The following is a 23,789-nucleotide window of genomic DNA, read 5'->3' as shown; positions in this document are numbered from 1 at the left end:
CTGACACATACTCACTGTTAAATAAAGGAACACAATCCAGATTAAAATGACACTCTTGACATCAGAGGTGTAAAACTTTGCATCTGTATTTCAGGCACACGTGTGGCAATAACATACAAAACATATACAGTACCTGGCAAAGTGAAGTGGTAACTCGTAAAACTCTTATAGGGGCAAACTGACGAAAATATTTACATTCTTTCATGGATACGTAATCTATAGAATTAGATAAAATTCCATTGCCACGCTGAGCACTTATGGGGGAAAGTTGCAAAACCAATATGATGTGATTGCAAACCTGCATATGCTGATATGGCTTCCACCATGATGTAAATGTTATGTGATGTGTAGCCCAATCTGCGGAAAATCTCTGCAGATATCTGCAAAAGTGCAAAATTCCTTTCACAAATCCATTCAAATATATCTACAAGTACAATGTCACACAAATATTTTCTTCTGGGGAAATAATTGGACTTTAATGGGTGTAAGTGTATGTTTTCATGGAGCGGGTTTGTGTAGCTTTATTCTTTGTTGTGGTTAGCTCTATATCTTTTTAAATATCCATTGCCAAATAGACTGATAACAGCAACTTTAAATTCTTGATCTTCCACCAAATCTAGATGGGCCTTATTAGGACACAAAGCATCCTCATTCTTCCCCTTGGCCATCGTCCATCTCCCTTCATGCCTCCGGTTACAGTTAATGTCCTAAAATGGTCTTATTGTTTTTCTGTTATATGATTTATAAAATCCTGTGGTTTGTCGATTGAACTGCTGGTGACCTAATTTGAGCACTTCCTCCTAAAGAATAGCGGTTTGGCCTGCATCATTCTGCCTTTATTTCAAGACGACTGGCATTCAGCAGTATGTTTCTGGGAATTTTACTTGTGGTCAAATTGAAAATGTGAGCACACTCATAAACACACTCATAAACTCTCATAAACTCTGAACTTTTGATATGCTGTGGGTGGATTACACACACACACACACACACACACACACACACACACACACACAAAAAACCAGACATTCCCAGAAGCCATCAAATTCTTTCATCTTACAGAATTTCCTTTTGCTATGACAAGTGAGACCTGAAGGCTATCGGTAAATAATTCAAGTTTATAGCATGGCATTAAATGTGGAATCATAATTATAAAAGCCGACAATGACTCTTTGTTCTCAATGTTTTCTTTAAAGCTGTGAAACACACACATAAAGTGATTGTGTGTGAAAATAAATGTTTCTTCCTTCTTATGACTTAAAGAAAAATATAAAGTCATCTTTTCCTCGCTGAATGATTCCAGTCCAGGCACTTCAGTCTCTTCGCCTGGTCAGGCGGTGGCTCTGTCAGTCCAGCAGACGAATGAGATGCCCTCCAGGTTGAAAGTTTCACTCAGATAAGCTTATTTTCGTGAGACCGCGTCCAATCAGATGGTCTCATAAAGCAGCGAACCGCTGAAGATGGTCAAGGGTTCAGAGGAGTAGGCCAGTTTCCCAGTGACAAGGTCGATGCAGACTGTGTCCCCCGCCTCCATGGGCAGGATGATGCTGAAGACAGCCAGCGCACCGGGGATGTGCTTGACCTCTGCCATGGGTTTCTCCAGACCTTCCGGCTGATACCCGGCTGAATCAACACGGGCAACACCTGTGTTGGACTTAGACAACACCGCCTCAATCCTCATGTTTTTATGGCCCGTAAGGACCCCGCTGAAGAAGTACCTCCCACTCACCGGAGCTGTAAAGTAACCTGGAGGATTGAAGGAGAAAATTTTTATTTTTAACCCAATCCATCCACAAACAAATTTGAATTTGGTTCAGAACTTGCTAAGATAGGACAAATAATTTGGTACAGTGGAAATATATTTTTTGAGCGAACTAGAAGTCTAGAACTCACCGGTTCTGGGATCATAGGCATCATCTTCATTGACAAAGACCTCGTTGAACACTATGGTTCCTGAGCTTCCCATCGAGCGAGTCAGTGCGGCAGAGAAAGAAAGCCGTGGAACATGGGCATCAGAACCAGCCGGGCCTGATCGCGAAGGAAACACAGAGCAAGAGTTACTGTGGAATGGAAGTCACGAAAAGAGTCATGAGTGCTCTGATCCACTGTTAAGCAACACGTACCCCGTTCGCCTCTGAGACCTGAGAAAAGATCAAACCAGTCCGTTAATCGTCAAACAATGCTTCGTCTTTTATACCATCATCAGTTTGATATGAAGAAGAAAAGCCAGTAAATCATTGTGAATATTATTAGAATAAACTCAAATGGGTCTAAAAAAAAGGTCTGTGTCCTTTACCTGGGGGTCCAGCAGGTCCCTGCCTGCCCTCCCGACCCAGAAGCCCCAACCTGCCTTGGGGTCCGACAGGGCCCTGAACTCCACGCTCACCTCTCTCTCCTTGGGGGCCTGGAAGACCAGGTGGACCTGGAGAAGAAGAATTTGATTTCAGATTTTAGGAGCACCTTCTTTAAAGTCCAGGTACCAGTGATAATCTTTCTTTTTAGGATCCTAAAAACATGCATAGCCAACAAAACTAAGCCCTTTAGCCTGGCGGGACTCAGGATGTGCCTTTAACCCTCGTGTTTACTGTAATTCCTCTTTCAGACGGATTGCAGACTTTATGGGCTCTTTAACTTAGCGTTTCTCGGGATGACAGCCTGAATTCTTTCTTTGGCCTATTTTTCCATCACCCTGACCTCGCCTCCCTTCCACGGAGTGTTGCGCATTATCCCAAAGCAAAGTCCGATGCACTCTATCCACAGAGACTCACCCATGAAGTCTTTCTCTATGAAATTGTGGAAGTCTGCGATTAAGTCCACCAATGAAGAGTTCAGTCTATGGATGCTGGAGTGGATTTTCTCCAGCTGGACGGTCTGGATATCATTGATGAGAGCTCCTTGAGACATCACCGTGACATTTAGTCCACTGACAAAGCTCCACAGCCCAGACACATGTCGGTTCAGACCCTCCTTGATCCTCTCCATGCTGTCTGACAACGAGTCGAAGTGTCCGCACACTCCCTCCAGCTTGAAGATTCTTTTGTCCAGGCCATCACTGATCCGCCGGCACTCGCCTACCTCCGTCATAAAGTTGCTCCTCATTATTTGGATGTCTTTACCCAAACTGACAAATTGAATCTTGGCGTCATCGACGTGCTCGTGCAGCTCCTTTTGCAGATAGTCCACCTTGTAGAGAATGTAAATACAGAGTTAAGAGTTTGTATTAGGCTCAAATATTTTTCCTAACTATAATATTATGTGAAAACACTGCTGAGAAGAAAGACATGTTTGATTAACAAAGCGATGTTTTAAAAGTTCATGTAGAATAGTTATATTTCATTATGTATAGATTATAAATCATCATTATTAACTTGACTGTTAGTTTATCTGCCCCCTGAATCTACAGATCTTCAGTCAGAAGCATCACAAAGATCAAATATAACACACGTGTTACAACAAAGCCAGCACAAATCGCAATCGCGCTGCCTTCATCCTCGTCTTCATTATCTTACCTCGGCAATGATGTCATCCTTGGTGTTGGTCAGATCAGTCAGCGTGCTCCCGTGTGTCTGTACAGTCCTTCCCAGGCCCGTCAGAGTGCTGTTGATGGAGTTGAACCTGACCATGACCCCCGCCAGCTCTCCTTGGATGGACTTCAAATTGCCTCCTAATCTACCACTGTGGGCGCTGTGACCGTCCAGGCGCGTTTTGAGGTCATCTATGTTGCTTTTGCATTGTCCAGTGCACTCCTCCACTTCCTCTCTGAGCCGCCCCACCTCCTCCTGGAGGTCGGAGCACACCTGAGAACATGCAAACTCTCCCGACTCGACCTTTCGCCGCAGATCTGTTAGGTCTGCTTGGCACTTGCTCAGGCCGTTCATGGTGGCGTTGCCCAACAAGCGTAAGTCCGCCTCAACACTGGTACAAATAGAACAGTCCTCAAAATCCCGACCCAACGTTTCCACCTCTGTGACGATCCGGTTGAAGTTCTCACCGTGCTCCCCCGTCACGTCGATGATCTTTTTGATGTCGTCTTTTAAGTTGATCACTGTGTCAAACAGCGAGTCCCCCGACACAGACAAGTCTTTTAATCTGGTGTTGAACTTCTGGATCTCCTCTTGGTTGGCCACAACCCTCCACTCTAGGGTCTTTACAGTGTCATCCGTCTTACGGCCTCTTCCGTTCGGTCCGCAGGTCTCGTTGCACAGGTTTGCCGTCGATGTCAGCCTTCTGTCCAGGAAGGTCGTGGTGTTTTCGATGTGACCGAGACGCCGACTGTGGTCGGTGACCGTATCTCCGAGAACAGCCACGTCCAACTCTATCTTCCCGATCTTGAAGCTGTGGTCCTCCAATCGACTGAGGACTGAATTGCGCAGCTGCGTGATGTCCCTCTGGACGCTGTCCTTCACATTGCTGCCGGTGTTCGTACACCTCTGCTCCGTCTTTCTCACCGTGTTGTTTAGTCTCTTCTCCAATTCTCTCAGTTTGCCATTCAACCGGTCCTCTGTCACTCTTCCCTTTCCGCCACCTGTCCCAGCGAGCTCCTTGTCCAGCCGTCCTTTAATAGTGTCACACTTGTTCGAGGTGGTGGTGACACGGACCTCTACATCAGACAACCTCTTCTCAATCTCAGTTACTGTGCTGCAGCAGGTCTGGAACTGTTCAGTTTGAGTGCGGGAGATGTCCAGGCTCTTCCTCAGGTGCTGGTCCATGGATCCAATCAGCTTCTCCAGAGCTTGAATCCGCTCCCTGTTCTCCTGCTGTTGGTGCCTCAGGTCGTCCACGCCAGCCTAAGATAAACAGGGATTACACAAAGTGTGATTATTACCTCGGCCAAGGAGCTCGTCTGACTGTTAGCAGGATTACAGAAAACATGCTGGATGGATCTTGATGAAAACAAATCTGAAAATGGGTCTTAGTCTAATTTAGATCCCATTACATTTTGAGAGAGATCCAGATACCCATCTAGATACTAAAAAAAAATCTTATAGCTCTTTAGCTTGCATAGGTCATGATTTGTTGACGTTGTTGTTTGTGATGTCAGATTTCTTACGCAACTTTTTTGCACATGAAAGTAATTTGTCTGCCTTGTATTTTCACAAGCCTCCTTGTAGAACCTCACACTGGCAGATGTAATCAGAGGCCACTTTAATCTGAACTAACATTGATCTATTTCTTCAGCTTCAGTGATGAATAAATGCAGTACTCATCTTGTGTATCGTTGTTGTACAGCACACATGGATGGGATCACAAAAGACATAGATTTAAATTTAATTTACCTGTTTAACATTTCTTGTTCCTAATCCATAAAAATACTGTAGGAGACATATTTATATTACGCTTTTCAATATACAGCGTGCATGTATTAAAAGCATTTAATATGTTCAGCTTTAAGAAAATCACACTTTCCTTTCATGGTTTTCCAAAGCACTATGTACATGTTTCAGTACAGTTTATAGTATTTTTTTAGTACTGGAATTTGTTCAAATACTTGTGCACTTCATCTGAGGCGGCGAGTCCTGTAAATGTCTTCAAGGGAGAGGAGAGGGCAGCCAAGCATTTTTATTAATATCTTTTTTGGCTTTACAATCCAAACTGAGCCCTGGCCAGGAATGAACTCTAAATTTAGCTGTGGATCCAGAAAAAGAAACAACTGTTTTCAACTTTCTCTGACATCATTACAGAGCAGTTTTTTTAAATATATATAAGGAAAAAACTGTTGAAGTGACTTCTACAAAACCTTTTGGAGGGTTTGGACACAGTCGAGCTGTATAGGACTGATTAGCCTCGGAGAAAGTGTGCTGACTGCGCTCCACAAAACCAAGGAATTTCCCATTTACTTTATTATGAGCTTCACCTGGCAAGCAGAGCAGGACAGTGTCACCCTCCTCTCCAGCTCCGTCAGTATCTCCTCCTTCAGGGTAGTCAGCTGATTTCCTCCGACCCCCCCTCCATTGGCCGCCCCGTCCAGTTCGTTGCCCGCTCCGTTGACCAGGTGGTTGTTGATGGTGAGCAAGGTCTGATCGTGAACCTTGAACAAGCAAATGCATCCATGTAAAGTAAACGGGTCAGTCAGTCGTTGGGTCTGGATCTTAGATGTAGAGATGCTGTTCACCTGGGTCCTGTTGTAGAGATGGTCCAGCTTGGTCTGGATGTTGTTGATGGTTTCCTTCATGTGGGGCTGAGCGGAATCGGCTGGGACAATGGCCCCGTTCACGCCAGGCCTGCACGGGAGAAGAGTTGTAATTGTGTAATCATAAAAAAAAAAGAGTGCATGTGTAGGCAAATATCTCTCTATGAAGGAAAGCGGTATCTAAATGCGGAGAGAATGCGGAAGAGTTCGTCTAGCTGTTTTCTCTTGTGCACAGAGCAAGCAAGAGTATTTATGTAGAATCCGCTTTAGTTTAGTTGCAAATCTTTGTTGTTTGTGCAACCTCTTGAAATCAACTAAAAACAGGCAGTGATTTAGAATGTATGATGCATTTATCAGAGAACTAGAGCAAATCTAAGTTTCCTGAGTAGTAAATGAGACTTTGGGTCTGCTAGTCCATGAAATAAAACATGCACATGATGTACTGAATGTTCACGTACAGCCTCTGGTTTATGCCCTGAAGGGTGGTCTTCATGTTATGGAGGTCTTTGGTCAGACCGCGGATGGTTTCCTCCAGCTGTCTTATCCTCTCGGAGTCACCTGGAGGCAAAGACAAGAGTAAGCCAATGAGAAAGGAGAAGTTTAACAGTTTGTATTTAATGTCCAACAATGTAGGTAAAGAAATAAGGTGATGCATGAAGATCAAAAACACACAAGCTTCTAGGTCACAGGTTAACACTTGAGTTTGTAGTAATTGTGAGTTTTCCTTATTTCTTCCATGTGCATGTTCACCTGCTAATATTCAGCTTAGTAGCTATAGTAAATATTTTAGCTTACAACTGTTCAACCAAGGTCTATTTTTTAATTATTGAGGGATCTCTGAGCTCCAGAATAAAAGAGTCAAAAGTAGCCACTCGCATCCTAATAACCCAAGCCCACATTTGTGTGCGCCGATTCTGCGCCTTCTTACCGTCTCTAGCCCCTCCTCTCTGACCGCCGCCTGTGCTGTGGCCCGTCTGCGTGACGCGGGGCCGCCCTCCATTCACCTGAGTGTCCGCGGTCACCTTTGGTCCATCTTGGCAGTCTTCACCAGAGTAACCATAGCAACACTTCCACTCCATGTCTGTCACCATCTTGTAAGCGACCTTGTAGCGTGGCCTCCTGTATGTGCGATAGCTGCAGATAAAACATCAATTTTTAGTTTCACGCCAGTCATAACCTTAATTATACAATGTTATTCTCCATTTTTCAATATAACTAAATTTAATCTAGCCACAAATGTATCTTAATCTCTTTAAGATCTTCTGTGGATGCAATATGTTGATGTTGCTCTGCTGCTGAAAGGATTGTTTCAGTAACAATGAATTAAATATACCAGAATTGGCCGGCGTCTCAAATAAAGATTTATGGCAGCGTCACAGGCCCGTTAAAAGGCCACGACTGCAAAACATTTAGCGCGTTCTTCTCCCTAATGCCAACCCACAAGCATCACTGTAGGTATTGTACAGCTTTTCAGTGCTACAGAAAAGATTTCCTCTTCCAGCTCCCTGCTCCAAGAGCGTGAGAAAAGGGGATCTGCAGAACCCTCAAAGGGAAAACAAAAACAGGGCTCGGAGAGAAAATGAGAGGAGAGTCCAAAAAAAAAAAATGTAATAAGAAGAAGAGATTGTTTTGCAGGGCAGAAGACCAGACTGTGGTACCTGGAACCACAGTCTTCATTCTTGGCCTATCCCAGGTTTAAGCTGAGGCCCCTGGCGAGCAAGCTCCCAGGCCAGGGTCAAACATGGTGAAAACTTCAAAAGACGAAAGTCATCAGGAGTGCTTCATCAATGTTTATTATCAGGCATAATATCCACACATGGAAATATCATCCTATCACTAAATTATATCCATTTTATACTGGATATCTCCCATGTCTGAAACAGGATTAGCCAAAGGCTTTCTGGAGCGGCACCACATTCAGTTTGAGACCAATACATCAGTCAGCCAAAAAACTGGGCTTGTAATTATGTCTGTAGTGACAATCTGGCTTCGCACAAGTCCAGACGTAAGCAGAGCAGACTCTCCAGAGGGGAAAACGGGAAGAAAATGAAAAGGGCTAAGTGTCCACAGACAGGAAAAAGAGCGAGAGGAGGGGGGGAGAACATGGATGAGTACAGCAGAGACAAAGTTCTGTGAAACTGAGATCAGGAAACCGGAGGAGTGAGAGCGAATACAGATTAGTCAGATTCTAGAATCAGAAAGTAATGGGTACTCACGCAACTCGAGGACATTGGCCCCAGGAACAACGCTGATAGTCTGGCTTGATGTAGGTCTCCACCCCATCCTCCATCACGCAGCTCACAGTGCGTGTAACCACGTAGGCGCACCAGTTCCTGGGACATTAGACACACAAGCAGGAGGAAATGACAAATGAATGACTGTGTGATGACGGGCAACTTACCGGCAAACCCAGTGAGCACGCATAGCAGTCCTCTTACACACATACACGTTTCATTTCCAGGTAGAAATAGGAGGGAATTGGAAAAACTAATACTCCGGTCATTTATTGACTGTGAGGCTCCATTGTGAGGTTAGAGATCAATATCTCGATCCGCTGACTGATTATTCTGTATAGCATTCAAGAGAAATGTCAGATCACGAGAGGATAACTGCCAGTTTCTAACAGGAGCAGCCATTGTACTCCACCCGAGCTCCACGCCAAGGACACACACGCACGCACATGCACTTTAGGTGTTTATACATATCCGTGGAAATGAATTGGTTACACTCGTTTCACAACCAATGTGATACTAAAGAGACGATTTCTGATTCCATTATTTAAGATATTTGAATCTAAAAATATAAAATAAATAAATAATGCTAATAATAATCCCCAAATAATTTTGTATCAAAAATGGAACTGGCCACTGGAATAAAGGAATAATTCACAACTTAAAGAGAAACACGTTTTTTATGGATTTCACTTATTTCACTCATATCGATCTAAAGTTTCGTGCTACTTTTGTCAATCAACTAAATCCTGTTCGCCAGATAGTCCATCCCTTTGTCCCTGTCGGCGCTGACCAGCAGAGCACAGCGGGCTTTCAGAGCCGCGCAACTGAAAACAGCTGCTCTACGAGCCTGAACTCGCAGTGGAAGACGGATGTTGTTCAATCCTAGATTCTAAACCGAACTCCAATACTTATTCTATAATATGACAATTTATGTGAGGTGAAAGCCATCTGTAAGAAAAAAAAATGTCTTCAACCTCAGAGAGACATAAAGAACTCCCACATACTTTCGGTAAATGCCACTCAGCTCATCCTCATCTCTCCCGACCCTCAGATTGATCTCAGGATAAAGACGGCAGAGAGAGATTCAAGATGTCCTTCACTCGTCTTCCATCATCATTCCATCTTACCCAGAATCCTCATTCTCTGCTCTTTCCTCGGTGGTTATTAGGACCAATTAGTGTCTCTTTGAGATTCATCTGAGCAGAGCTATGAAGGGTTTGCAGATTAGCGATGCAGCGTACAAGGAGGTCCTTTATTCTGAAGGGTCAATCAGCATTTTACCATTCCCAGTGTCCTCGTGTCTGTCAGGCTTTCCAGGCTTCAGTCACTCAGCACCTTGCTGTTGTCCTTTTATTTTGCCCGGCGTCTCTTTATTCATGTCTCTCCACCTGTTATTTATGCATCTCTGTTTATCCAGCTCTCCCTTGTCATTTCCACACATTCCCCCCACCCCCACCCCCCTCTGTGTGACTACACATCTCCCCTGATGCCCCAGGATCACGATCCTCCCCTTCATTCCAGACCCCGTCTGACTGACAGAAGGGGTGTCTCAATCCTCCCCTGACCCTCCCGACCTTCTGTTCCTCTTGCTACTGTAGCACATGGGAAAATGACTAATTAGCTTTCAGGCTATGGTACATCTTTCACAAGAGTCATGAGGAACATTCATGGGGACGGTTACGAAATGGGATTTAAAAGCCTATATCACAACCATTTAATTTAATTAAGGTACCAAAAATAGCACAAATCTTAAACAACTGCTTAACATTAAAAGAAGAACGAAATAGTGGCTTGTATCTCAATGTAATTCAATGCTCTATGCTCGATGCTCATTTCATTCCAGCTGGAGCTTTCAGCAAAGTGTGTGTTGTTTGTTTGAGTGGATAAATAGCTTGAGCAGAAATATCCCATGATGTGCATTTTTTCTGTGTTTACAGTATATCATGTTGCTTCGAGCTGATTGGAGTCATTGCTTTTATTTTGGAGGGATTGAGCTCAGCCTGGAGTCGACACCGATGTGGCCATGAGTGAGTATCATTCCGCTGACGTCTTCTAACGGCAACCTCCTTTCCAAACGCTTGTGGTTTTTCACAGTGATCCTTGTGACCTCCTCTAGCTATGTACTAAACTATTAGTCTGCGGTTTGTTACATGCGTGCAATGATTCTTTCCGAGCTTGGTCGCGCTCTGAAAGAAACTGTGCCGCCATACATCTAAAACCAACCGAAGAGAGCTCCTCGGCAGCTGGTGTGTTGCAGCGCATCGTAGGGATCCTCCTTGCATTGTGCTGTGTGACAGTTTGCTGGGTTGGTGCTACACTTTTCTTTTTTTTTTTAATACTGTAGAATCTACTGTGTACGTTGGACCCAGTTTCCAAACAGCAGTGGTGTGGCATTCCCGTCAGGAGTTGGGCCGATGCAGAAGGGATGTAAAGTACGACAGCTGCCACGAATCAAAACAGCGGCGTTTCACGCCCAGACGACCCCACCGTGTTATTCCTTGTCTCGCTCCATCCATCTATTATTCTGATTTACCGAATCTGCAGGGTCACAGATAAAGAAGCATTCACACCATATCATTGGTGATGAAGACCAGACACTGCATCGTACATAAATAAGCCATCTTTTTTCCACCACTGAGCAAACACAGATATGGATTCATGCACGCACATGCATGCACAAACACCCTACTCTCCATCTCTGCGTATCCTGAACTCCAGCCTGCCCTGCCTGTTCACTTTCCATCGTTCCATTATGGAAGTCCTTGGAGGAGCATTTATATTTGTAGGAGGATGACTATACGTTTTGCACTGAAAGGGCGTGTATGTGGGTGTTTGTGCATGTGCTCCAAGGCGTATGCCCCTTCAGTGAATTGCTCCGTGTGTTTGCATGCATGCAAGTATTCAGTTGTATGGCTGACACCCTCAAAACAACATTTCAGCTCCAGCAGTCTTCGTCCTTTCCTCCTGTCTGTCTCTTTAACCAGCGTGGAGTCAAGCATGCCAAACAGTAATCCAATAAAGTCCCATTAATCTAAATGGCTGAGGAGAAATGGCTCATCTGAAAGTCCGCTCACTTTTCAGCATGTGAAAAAAAATTTTTTTTTAAAGTATTAAACAAAAAACAGATGAAATAACATGTCTAATATGCTGCTTCCACTTTCCACTTACCGGTAATCATATCTTTACAAAACAGTACACATCAGCGCATTTAAGAAGCTCAACTGGTAACACGGCATTGCACACAGTGGAGAGAGAGAGTCAACCAGATGCGTATTGGCAAAAAGCCACAAGCTATTAATGCCATCTCTCCTCTAAAACCAAAGAATTCAAATGAGACTTTTTACAACTGAAAATGGCTCCAGGGATGAAGGTCAAACTTGCCGATTCCATGTGCTCAATGTCCCCAAAAGTGTGGCTGCAGAGTTTAGATCTGAGATCTGTGGCAAAAAACTGCTGCAGCCATTAGAGAAGGTCACAGTAAACATCGTAAAGCAGGGTCAGCAGTTACGTCTGTCCAGAACGCCTCGAGGCAGTGGGAGTCGTACTGTTAAATAAAACATTCCATTTGATGAAGACTAATGGACCCACCATTAGTTCATATCATCGCTTTCTTACGCAATCAATCACTTTAACTTGTTGATATCGAGATAACCACAAGGTTGGCAAGCCGGCCGGTGGGCATTCACAGACGGGCATGTGCTGGAGCATTCTGGGCCGGTCAGACAGGATGTAGCTTCGGCTGGCAGAATTCTGTTTCCATGATCTCAGAGAGCTGAGAACGTGCTGCAGATTACGCCCCTTCCTTCTGTCCCTTCACCTGTCTTACCCACGTACAGACGACATACACATAAAGCACGCTTTCATTACTTCCCTGCCAGGCGCCACGCTGCAAAACTTCCATTGCTCATGTCTTATTTGCATTTACTGGGCTGTAACTCGGTGTGAGTGAAACCCTTGCACCTGTCTGAGCATCGATTTAGCTCCCTAGAAATGTCGCCTTCTTATAAAAGAGCTGACTCTTCATAGCGAAGGAGGAAGTCTGACATCTCAGCCTCCGCATACCCGCCGCGTTTTATTCAACACCATCTCTGCAGGAGCCCGACGGAGAGGAATTGTGGCCAAAGCCGGAACGGCGGGTGACAAAAAAAAAAAAAGAAGTGACATGGAGAGTAACTGGGCGGAAGAAGGAATGAAAAGGGGAGCTGAGGTTTAACACTTTAACAAAGAAATCACTTGGCGGCGCCTATTATTGCGGGATCTTTCATTTAGCTTCAAGGGAAGGCTTCGACAGCGACATGAATGAAGTAGATGGAAAGGGGTGCGTCCCCCCCCCCCCCCCCCGTTTGAGCTGTGACCCAAAGGTCAAGCACCCCGCTAACGTCCTTGTAAAGATATACCCCTGTACACACACCGAAACAAACACAGACCGCCACTCGTGACAATATACACACCCGAGGGCACTCACTCACGCTTCAGCAATCGCACGACGACAGGCGGCCACGCTAAAGCGGCAGACACGCACATTCCTCCAGTCTCTCTGTCTTAAAAGGCACTTTTACGCACACACCATTTTCCATTTGGGACTTGACCCAACATCAAGGGACAGTGTGACTGTGTAAACTGCTCTCTGATTGTTTAGCCTGGCAGTCACGTAGATAAACGGAGAATGTCCATGATACTGCCATTTTGCTTTAGGGGTCCGAAGGGGCTTTTTTTTGTTTGTTTCACTTGAATTTTAGCCATTTATGGAGACGTGTGCATTTGAGACACGAGACTTCTCAAAGCCTTAAAATTGCAGGTCCCGAAAATAGAAGAGACGAATTATGCAGGTGAATCTTCATTCGCCTGGAGGTTCAGCTGCTGCTCCATCCGTTCCTTCAGGTGAGAAGAGCTTCGTAGTTTAATTGTTCGTGTGGGTGGAATAAAGATCTCTAAAGGCCTTCTGTCAGTTCATCTAAACACAGCTGTCTGATGAAATGCATGCTGGGAACTGTTGGAATTTGCGCAGATCAGGTTTGCAAAATAGACGTTTATGTGACATTTAAACGAAATGCTAAAATGAGCAAAACATTCATTAAACAATAAAACAAGAATGCAAATATGAGTCCAGATGAAACAGTTGCATATTTATCAACTTCATCATTTCAGCAGAGTCATCAGCCTCCGCCACCCCCGTTATCCCAGATGAATTTGTGTCCTCCAGGTTTTTGAAGCGAAGTGAATTAATTGCAGAATAGTTTTCTCTCTGCTACTTCAGAGCCCAAATGGATTCTAAAGGGTCATTCCTTAGATACTCAATCACTGTTACATGCACATGAAAGCTAACCTCCCACATTTCATAAAGAGCCCTGAAGACATTTTTAATCACCTGATGATTTAGCATTTTCATTCCCACTGTAACAAAATCCCACTGAATTGTTCATCTGTTCCATGATGCAAGGTCAAGGCCAGTCTCTTGGGGGTTTTAAAAAGGGACGTGCCCGCCCCCCTGTCTATTGGTGAGTTTTTGAATCGCAATGATGTAAGGAATCTCCAATCAGCTTCTTCCATAGCAAACTGAGCAAAGCATTTATTTGTGCGTCTGACTTTAAGCACCCCTGCACTGGAAATTGTCTGTAACTCCAAAAGCCATGCCAACACCACATCTGGAAATCCTATGCCTGAGTAAGAGAAACATTCATGGAAGGGGGGAATAAGTATGGCTAATGACAGAGAGGTGATGCCACGATGTATAATCCGAGCATCACTTCCGTCTTGTCTTCCAAACACATCAGGTTACCGCCATCCAGCATCCAAACACTCTTCCTGTGTCGCTGTCTGGAAATGAGGGGGCAACAATGAGCTCCGACATTTTGGCAGGAGATGTGTCCGAGAGCTCTGGGTCTTCTTGGGACCCCAAAACGGGACTCTGCTGGATGCCTTCGGTTCATTCAACAACTTTTACCACTTATGGAATACTTCACGCATCTGTCAAAACAGATCAATTATAGTTCAAACACATGTCAGAGGGGCAAACCGCATTGCCACGGGCCAGAGCATTCTTCTCCCTGATGCATCATTTTGCATGTGTGTGTGTGTGTGTGTGTGTCTGTCTGTCACAGCCCAGCCATTGGCTCCTTCATAGCTCACTGGTTCCAGCAGGCGGAAGGCACTAAAGGACCCAGGACATCTGTCTCCTGTCACTTTGCCCTGCCCTGCCTTTTCTCACTCTTTCATCTGTTGTCACTGCTGCCTGCTTTTCTCTCCACATTTTCTTTGTCTTATTTATTTTTCCAGCTCCTTTGTACTTTTTTTTTGTCATCTCTCACTTCCTTCCCCTAATCAGATCCCCCCCCTCGCCCTCTTCTAATCTCCACCGGCCAACAGTTGAGCTTCGTCATGTAATAACAAGCCACAATAACAACAGCAGCAATGGCAGCAGCCGCGAGTGCAGAGAGAACTCTGATAGAAGTTCATATTGCAGCGGCTTAGCTCCCACCTTGCATACATACACACACACACACACACACAGGCTAAGTGCAAACACATGCAGGCAGACATCCACCCCACGAGTCTGTTCGTGAACTCAAGACATTCTTCTCTGGCCCCGTTTATTCACACATGCGCACGATCACATTATCAGTCATTCAGGTTTCCAAAGCGTCCTCCTTCATTCGTTTAGATGACGCGCATAAACAATCTCTCACGCACACCCTCGCCGGTGCACGGAGGTCATCCACACATGGGGCCTCAGGCAGAAGCTCAATTATGCGCTAATAACATTATGGGGCTGCAAAAGCAGAATAAAAAATATACATTCATCGGCTCGCAGTATTAACAGATTTATGCGCAGCAGCCGTCTCTGATCTATGAGCAACTATTCATCGAAAGGTGTTCAGATGTAAAGGATTTCATCACTGTCACATAAAACTGGAAAAGTAGGTACCTAAATCTGACTCGACGTCAACCGTGTGGATGAATGACCCAGTTCACATTCAGCATCCCTGCAGCTTTTTGCTCCTGTGTAGAGCCCATTCATCTTTACTTAACTTCTATTTGTAAGAGTGATAAATTCTCACCCCCAACAAGGCTGAGGCTGGGGGGGGGCTCCACATTTCTGGGCCTCCTCAAACGTTTCACTTCAGGCCCTGAAACAGTAAATAGCTCAAATCCCTTTAAACCCTGTCCAGCTCCCCCCCCCCCCCATCACCCACACACTCAGGGAGAGCCCACAGTGAATGAGCATGAGGTAATCCCAAACCCCAGTATTACTGGATTTTGTCCCACATTCATTTTTATCAGTTTAATGTAAACTGATGAATCATTATTGATTACTCGGAGGGGCTGAATTAATTGTTTAGTTGTTTCAGACATAAATTTAAAAGAACAACAGACAACATCTTCAAATTAGCTTTCAGGTTCCAAAATGATCAAATAAAAAAAAAAGAAATCTGAATGCAAATCCTCAAATTTTGGAAACCAGCCTGCAATCAAGTGATTCATCAATTTATGATAACTAATTCGTACTGTGTGTGTGTGTGTGTGTCGGAACGAACGAACGCGTGAGGTCGCGCTGTTTTGGAACCACTATTTGTCCAGACGCAGCTCCTGCACTTTGCCTTTACGCACGGCGTGATCGTCCTACCTGTGTCTGCTGGCTGCTCTCTGTCCCGTCTGAATAGTGGACTCCACATACCCAAGCCCCCAACTAACTCGGGCCAGCAGGAAGGCGAGCAGGTAGAACAGCGTCTCCATCCTCGTGTCCAGCGCGCGTTAATGACGCGTCAAAGTCATTTAATCCCAAACGCGTGTGCCAGAAACGTCCTCCTCGTTTGTGGGTTTCAGTGGCGCGCCGTCGCGGGATGAAGCTGGAGCGCCATGGCTGAGTGGCAGACTGACGCGCTCAGCAGCAGAGTCCAGTCAAGTGTCAGGAGGACTCGGGAGGCAAAGCGCAAAGCGCAGCTGAAGCGGCGGAGGAGCTGCGCAGCAAGAGGAACGTTTCCTGTCAGAGTTCCAAGCAGCAGTCATGCCCGCACAGGGTCTCCCCCCCCCCTCTTTCTCTCTCTACCCTCATGGACGACCGATTTCGGCAGCATTCAACCGGAACTCCTTCTTTGGCATCATAATGTATTTTTTCACCTTACCAAGATAACTTTACTAATGCAATAGTGACAGCGGTCCAAAAGAGACAAAAAACAAAAACTAGTCTAGACAGTTTTTCCTGCATAACATGCCGAGCTTTGGATGACAGGTTTCAGCATATTCCTTATTCCCTTCCATTGGAATTGCAATGGAATTGTTATTGTTGTACTGACTGAAATAAAACTACTACTACTACATAGTGTATGTTTCAGCATTAGTATTATAAAGGGAATCGTAAAGTTAACAAATACAATTTTGTATTAAGGCAAAATACGTGACAGATTTCTAACACGGTGGAAGGAATTGGAAGGATGGGTAAAAAAAAATTACAGATGTTTCTTTTCATCCGTCTCAGCAGAACCATCAGCCGCCACCACCACCAGGGTCTGGATCCCATGAGGGATTTATCTTTAAGCATAATCTCCCGAAACACACTAAGCACCTAACAATTTCTGAAAGAGGAATTATCACATGTTACCTTCTGCATTATTCAGTTCGCTTTACCTAAACCCAGTTACTCGATTCTCAAAAGTGACGTGCTTTCCTAGAAAGTAAGTATTCAGAAACACAATGATTCCCTCAAGCATGACCTTTTTCATTCAGTCCAATAAACGGCGTCTCTTGATATAAGCCAGCAGTGATCATGTTTCATATCTAAATCTATCTGCTGTTGTAAATGAGTTGTATAAAATCCCACTGACCCAGAGACAGGGCTGGAGCGCTAGTGATAGAATGAAGCTCTGACAATTTCCTGTGACAATGTTTTTATTTTTTACTATTTTCTTGGTTAGTGGAAATAATTTTTCATGATGTGACTTTTTTTTTTTAAATCAGTGTTAATGCATTTAAGGGAAAATTAGAGGGAATAATATTGATTGGGTTTTCAATGAATTACTCATCGGATTTGAAAGGCCTAATACTGGAGTAGCAAAGGTTGACATAAAGTCAGTGAACCGCCGCAGTCAGTTCACGAGCAATATCGGTCTAAAGTTAACGTGAGCAAACAAAAGCTAGCGGTTAGATCAGACAAAGCTTGGCCAGACCTCTGTGTGCACTGAACCCAGCATAACCTGCCTTTTACCTGCTTATTTCAACATTTCGTCTTCTTATTTTCTAAAGTTTCAAAGTAAAACAAGTCAAACTGAGATTTTTTTTTTTTTTTGTCAAGTACTAATCTAAGATCAATAATTAGCAAACACTGTGCAAGTTCATGATCTGAAGCAAACCCCATCAGCTGGAGAAGACTTCGGGATGTGATCACTTTGCTCGTTACTGTTTCCAAAGTGGGTTTATTTTATTCTATTTTATTTCATTTTTATTTATGGTGACCATTGGCTATTTATGAAGAAAATAATATTTGGCAAATGAAAAACTTTAATAGAAAAAGTCCTTTAAGTGCATGAATTGAGCAGCAGTGTGTGCGTGCGTGCGTACGTGCATGGCTGTAATCCTTTTTTTCACGATCACAGTCGCTTTTAACACCGATTGTTTCTCTTTAGCTCGCGTCTGAGGAGCTGAAGGCATCAGACACACAAGCAGCTCATGGTAGCGAGCCCTTATCTGCTGGATAAGGAGGCTGCTGCTGAGGTGTGATTGATGCTGCAACGCTCCTGCAGCTCTGACTCCTTGCCGTGATTTACGTTGCACTTCAGTTCCCCTCCACCTCTTTCCTGTCATTATCGCTATCAAAACTTTGCAAACATGCCAGAGAGTTATAAATAGACTTACGCAACCAAAGCAGTTTTTTCTTACTTTTCTCCTTGTCAAGCTTGAATTTCTTTTCATTTTAATTCATTTGCAGGGAAGTACAGGTATTAAACCACTTTTGGTTCGCATTGGACTGAACCGTGATGAGAGAGTGTTGTTGTTTTTTTTAGATTTGGGACTCAAATGAAAACAAAAAAGATCAACTTTGAGACCCGAACACTCGCTCTCTGTTTAGTACAAACTCTGCAAGGGTTCATTTGATTTTCTGCAGTTCTCTTTTTGTCCCAGTTGGTTTTTCTAAAATAAAATTTTCCTCTCCATGGATCTCCTCCACTTCTACCACACTGGAATGCCCAACTCAGCAGTCCTCCCGTCACTCCTCTAATGGGATCAGCTCTTCCAGCTGCTCTGTCACAGACTCAGTGTCTCCCACCGAGTCCATAGCCAGGCAGGACACTGTGGAGTCCTAACTTTACCAAACCGAGACATCAGTCAAACGAACTGCAGGACCATAGACGCAGCGCCGGTAGCTAGAAGTCAAAGTGTGGCACGTTTGTTCCATCACGGCGATGTTTAGTCTTGCTGGTTTTTACACACTTATGCTGGGAATGCACTATTAATATTACTGTCTTTGACCAATTGCAAGAAAAAACCCATCTGCCAAACACATAAAGTGAGGAGGAGTCTTCTGGAATTATTGTTAAGTGGATTCCCAGCACTCCATTTTTTTTCTTTCCAAAATAATGCGTTCAATTATTTGCCACAAAGTGCTCGTGTAGATTTGTCTTGGGGGGGGGGAGGCTCTGTTGTGTCTCATTAGCTGTTGCACCTCTGTCTTTTAGATGAATCGTGGTTGTCTTGAGAAGCTACAGTGATACGTGATAATACTGGGAATAAAAGAAAGGCCTCCACCAACCATGTGGTCCATGACACAAACCAGATATTTGAAGATATCCTAATAGGTGTGGAATTAAAAGAGAGCTTGAAGAAGGATGGCATTGATCATAAATATATTGCTACTCCCTGATTGTTAAGTATAAATGTCAAGAATCCACGAAGCAGTTCATCTGGAGAGGATGCAGACAGACACGGGCACATCCTGTTCATCTCAGCCAAAATTCCTTTCTCCAAATTGCTTCCTTCTCTGAGGCCAAAGCTTGCCCACATTAATCTGTAGCGTTTCCAGAATCAGATGTGGGCGCTACGTTGACTTTCAGTTTGAGAGTTCCGTCGTGCGCTTGGGTCATTTCGAGGCAGGTGCCGCCCCCCCCCCCCCCACACACACACACGCACCTTATCTTGCTGCACAATTTCAAACAAACTCAAGTTCATTCAGCTCCTTTCAGTCCAGGCCGAGCTCCATCATCCCGGAGACTGTTGACCGTGGACACGACTTTTTCCAAAGCTGCTTTTTCACTGATTTGTTTTCAACCTGCCTTTCCATGAAAAGGGAAAAAAGGTTAGCTCCTTTAATATCATGAGAACCCGAACTGGTGGAAATCACCCATCACAACGGAACAGAAACTACTGAGTGAATTTACAGTAACAGAAAATCCGTCACTGAGTGCAGCTAAGGCGAAAGCGGTTTCTGAAGCGGGATCTATACTGGGAGCCTATCCCAGCAAGCTACGGGCGAGAGGCGGGGCTACACCCTGAACAAGCCGCCAGTTCATGGCAGGGCTACACATAGGCAGACAATCATTCGCACCCAATTCACCTACGTTTTTTGCTGGCTGGGTTCACCGTATCCTCCTCAAATAGAGATCTAGAACTCGGATGTGCGCGGATCGACCCCGTCAGCTGGGAGGCATTCGCTGGGCCACTGGACTCTTGACCAAAGTCCCTGGAAAGATTAACATTCCTGTGAGGGAGGGGGTGAGGGGGTCATCTCTGCCATTATAAATAGGCAGGATTAAATCATGCAACATAACAAACAAGTATTTCTGTTGTAGCAACACACAATATATATTGTTGAGGACTGAAACATGAAGTCTTGAACTGCGTGTACTTTAGAAGCTTGTGTTCTGCAGGCCTTTTCTTTTGTCCCATCGCAGCCCATTCCGTTTCCATCTTCTCCCACTGCTTCCTTTATAGCCGTTATCTACTCTCTGTATGCGGGTGGCGTTTGACCGGATCGTGCTTTGGATGCTTTGCGGCTGCCATGTTGACATTCTTTGAGGCTTATTTGGCCTGCATTTCACATTTGTGCAGGTCAGGGTGTTTTGTTTGCTTTTACTATTATAGGAGACCCCCAGTTGTTATTTCGCACTTTGCAGGAACCTTTAGAATGCCGTATGCTCTACCGCACAGAAAAGACTTGGGTCTGGGGGGGGGCTTTAGAGTCAGGCACCAGCCAAGCTCTGGAGATTATTCCTCTGTATTTGCAGGACAGCCTGCGTTCATAAGTCACTGCAGTGTGTGTGTGCAGTAAAACATGCAGTACTCTGAAGCAAAGCCAGGTCACTAGCGCACGATGCACCTTTGTGGTTTTTCCAGACTTTACACGCAGAGCAGGAGCCAAGGTTTCTGAAACCTATCACGCTTCTCCAACAAGACTTACTTCCCTTTAAAGCCTTGTCAAGCAAAGATAAAACAAAAGGTAAAGTTAGATGTGACGGTTTCGACTGAGAAGGTCCTTTCATCGCTAATTATTAATGTTTACTGCAATAAATCACGAGAGCTCCAGTTTTTTTCTCTTTCATGTTCCAATGAAGGTAACATGAATGAATGCAATCAAATTAAAAATCAGACAGGAATTCTTTATCATTCACATACATGGGGGAGCTTGACTTATAGCCCCCACAGTTATAATCTATAGTCTGAGCCATGCTCCTGGAACATGATCAAAGTGTTAGGATGTGAATGTTATTGTCCATTTCTGTAATCCTGTAGAATTCAACATTCAGATAGGAATAGAATGAGACTTCCCTTTGGTGGTGCTGCTTTCTAGCACATTTCAACACAAATGCTTAGATGTCATGGCCTGTTTGCCCCCACTCTACCCAGTCATTCCAGAATCACTAACTTTTTGTCTCTGCATAGTCAACGGCCACCGCCACCACCAGTAATCTCATTTGATCACAAATTCCCAAGAGTCTAAGCATCAGAGAATTCCTGTCAGACTAGTTATCACTTTATCTACTGCCATAAACAACCTACCTTGAGACGATGTCACTTCTTGCTTGAGGCCAAAGGAGATAGTGACACTAAAAAGGCTTATGAAGCTAAAGGGAAACCGCCGTAAGCTACCTGTGACACATTATATTTCATTATTAAGGTTCTATTCCAAATCTCGGTAATGTTTTTCTTATCATTTTTTACGCTTGTGAGAAGCGTATTCCTTCCAAAAGTAATACCGGCACGCTTCTGTTTACATTCACGATAAAGTCTTATCGCTATCGCACGCAGAAATAAATACCAAGACCTGGATCTTGGCCGTTTTTATCTGCTCTGCAGCCGTGAAACCGGCATCCCAGTGATGCTGGGCAGGGCCCAGAGGAAATCATTTCACTATCATCGCAGTTATCACCGCTGGCTGTTATCATCAAGGATGTTTGTCCGAGGAATTCTGCTTTAGCACAGTCCTCATGAGGATGAGGATGAGCTGTCGGTTTATAACAACTTCTCCTTTCATTTTTATTTAATTATAAGGCAGCCCTTCAAAATGCGGTTCCACAAATTGTACAGATTGCCTCATATTTTCCCTAAAACACGGCAGGCCTCATAAAGGAAAGTAAGCAGGGCAAATGGAAAATAGACGCAGGCTTTAAGCTACCAATTTACTAAGTGGCACATGCCTCTTTTAAAAGCAATCACTGTGCGTATTCTACTAACAAAACATTCCTGTTCCATGTGGAGGCAAAGGGCTCATACGCCGCGCTCGTTTTTTTTACGACGCTTTTTGAGCTACTTAATCGCTGCCAGTGCTGGCACATTGTGCGAACGAAGCCGATGCCTGTCGTCGTTTAAGATGAAACGGGCCATCCTGTGTGGCTTTGTTTGAAGAGGCTGAGCTCGTAAACGAACCACGAGGGAGTTGCAAGCAGGATGTTTATGGGGATATGAGGTAGAAACTAGAATGCATGCAGAACCGCAGGGGTTTCAGCTCCAGAGACACTCACGTACGTACGTGTATGGTGTTCCACGTGTATACACCGCATAATGTATATCAATACTAGAACCATTCCAGCTCTGATTGCCCCACAGATATATATATAAAAGCTGAAACGGCTGCCCAGCTTCAGTAGCACCACTTTTATATTCATTGGATAACAACTTTGTTGAGTTTTGGCCTGCTTTGCTTAATGAGCTATAGAAGCTATATATTTCTCACACTATCAATCTGGGAGGCCAGATGAGAAAGAAATGAACAGTCTTGGAGTCCAGAATTCACCTTCAAGGCTGCATGTTTAACTAAATTAGCTTAGTTTAACTAACCCAGAAACACACGCAGTCCAACTATACAAATTAAACCAACAGATTTGCACAATTTCTCTATTTATGAGCACTCCGCTCGCTGCATAATGTTTACCATGCGGTCGCAGCAACTGCACGCAACGTTCGGCAGCTGCTCGGTCGCTGCGTCGATCTCCTGTGTGAAAAAATACATTAAACGCCTCGCTCCTGTTTGAAACTAAGCAGTCTGTGGGAGGATGAATGTGCACGTTCAGCCGCATTGTCAGGGCCAGCAGCTTCTCATCCAGATGTTCATTCCAACGCTGGCATGCTGCTGGGGAAACATCAGTCTGAGGTGAGACCAACAGCTGCAATTTGCCGTTGCAGCAAACTCTGACATTTAAACTGTACTCTAGTTTTGTGGTTTGTGTGTGATTCTGCTGATAAATGGAAAAGGAAGGTCAAAAAGCTTTGAACCCGAACAGAAGGCCTTGTTGTATTGTCCCTTCTTTGATGGCAGGGGACAGACATGCAGACGTGTGTCTGTGAGGAAAGGACAACACTTCTGGGCATCATTATATGCAATCAACTGAATTTGCTGTCGGCTGCAATCCCAGCTTTATCGAGTTCCAATAGCCGGCATCCCATTGGCCACTCTTTGGGAAAATCCAAGTCAGTGAATGGAGGAAAAAGGCCCATTTACTTGGATCTGCCTGATGCCAAATGAAGTAATTGACCCTGGGGACATGGAAGTCTTTGGAATCATATGTTTATTGTTATCGTAGTTTATGAGATATCAAAGAGAAATGAATCTTACGCAGGAAATTACTGTATATATTTTTATGTTTCCAGCTGCAACTGGATCTGCAGGGGATAACTAAAAAAAAATATATATATATGGCCTCATTATTATAGCAGCTGATTAAAAATGTTTATGAGGTATTCATCGGGTCAATACACCACAGAGATTACCGTTTCGCTGGGATAGTAATTTAATCCTCCGTAATCACATTTTAGAATGCCATATTACAGAAGAGACTGAAAACTGCCCATCTTGCCTCCAAATTCCATAGAAGGACATGCCCAGCCTTGAGAATTTAGGGTCTCTTGGGGCCGAATGCACGCCTGATTGCACATGGCCCAACCTGACCGCTCAACTGATTCCCTCACCACAACAGCGAGGCGAGCAGCAGCGGCAAATG

At 44.4% G+C, this 23,789-nt stretch overlaps 1 protein-coding gene across 1 annotated transcript; it reads right to left on the bottom strand.

Annotated features, from left to right (window-relative positions):
- Positions 1–1,426: 1,426 nt before the first annotated feature.
- On the bottom strand, positions 1,427–16,098 carry emilin1a (elastin microfibril interfacer 1a). Its single transcript, XM_068753843.1, has 12 exons — positions 15,989–16,098; positions 8,347–8,463; positions 7,059–7,264; positions 6,589–6,688; positions 6,113–6,221; positions 5,855–6,028; positions 3,510–4,787; positions 2,769–3,183; positions 2,297–2,422; positions 2,124–2,141; positions 1,894–2,028; positions 1,427–1,746 (listed from the first exon to the last, which is right to left on the bottom strand). The coding sequence occupies exons 1-12, from the start codon at positions 16,096–16,098 to the stop codon at positions 1,427–1,429; spliced, it is 3,108 nt and encodes a 1,035-aa protein (XP_068609944.1).
- Positions 16,099–23,789: the final 7,691 nt, after the last annotated feature.

This window comes from Brachionichthys hirsutus, chromosome 20, assembly GCF_040956055.1.
Source record: "Brachionichthys hirsutus isolate HB-005 chromosome 20, CSIRO-AGI_Bhir_v1, whole genome shotgun sequence".
Lineage (NCBI taxonomy): Eukaryota > Metazoa > Chordata > Actinopteri > Lophiiformes > Brachionichthyidae > Brachionichthys > Brachionichthys hirsutus.
This window is presented reverse-complemented; position numbering and strand designations above follow the sequence as displayed.

Excerpts from the sequence above, each read along its gene's own strand:
- emilin1a (XM_068753843.1), bottom strand. The coding sequence starts at position 16,098 with ATGGAGACGCTGTTCTACCTGCTCGCCTTCCTGCTGGCCCGAGTTAGT. Across the intron at positions 8,464-15,988 it reads AGAGCAGCCAGCAGACACAG|GAACTGGTGCGCCTACGTGG; the intron begins GTAGGACGATCA and ends CTAATGTCCCAG. Across the intron at positions 4,788-5,854 it reads TGTCCTGCTCTGCTTGCCAG|GCTGGCGTGGACGACCTGAG; the intron begins GTGAAGCTCATA and ends TGTTTATCTTAG.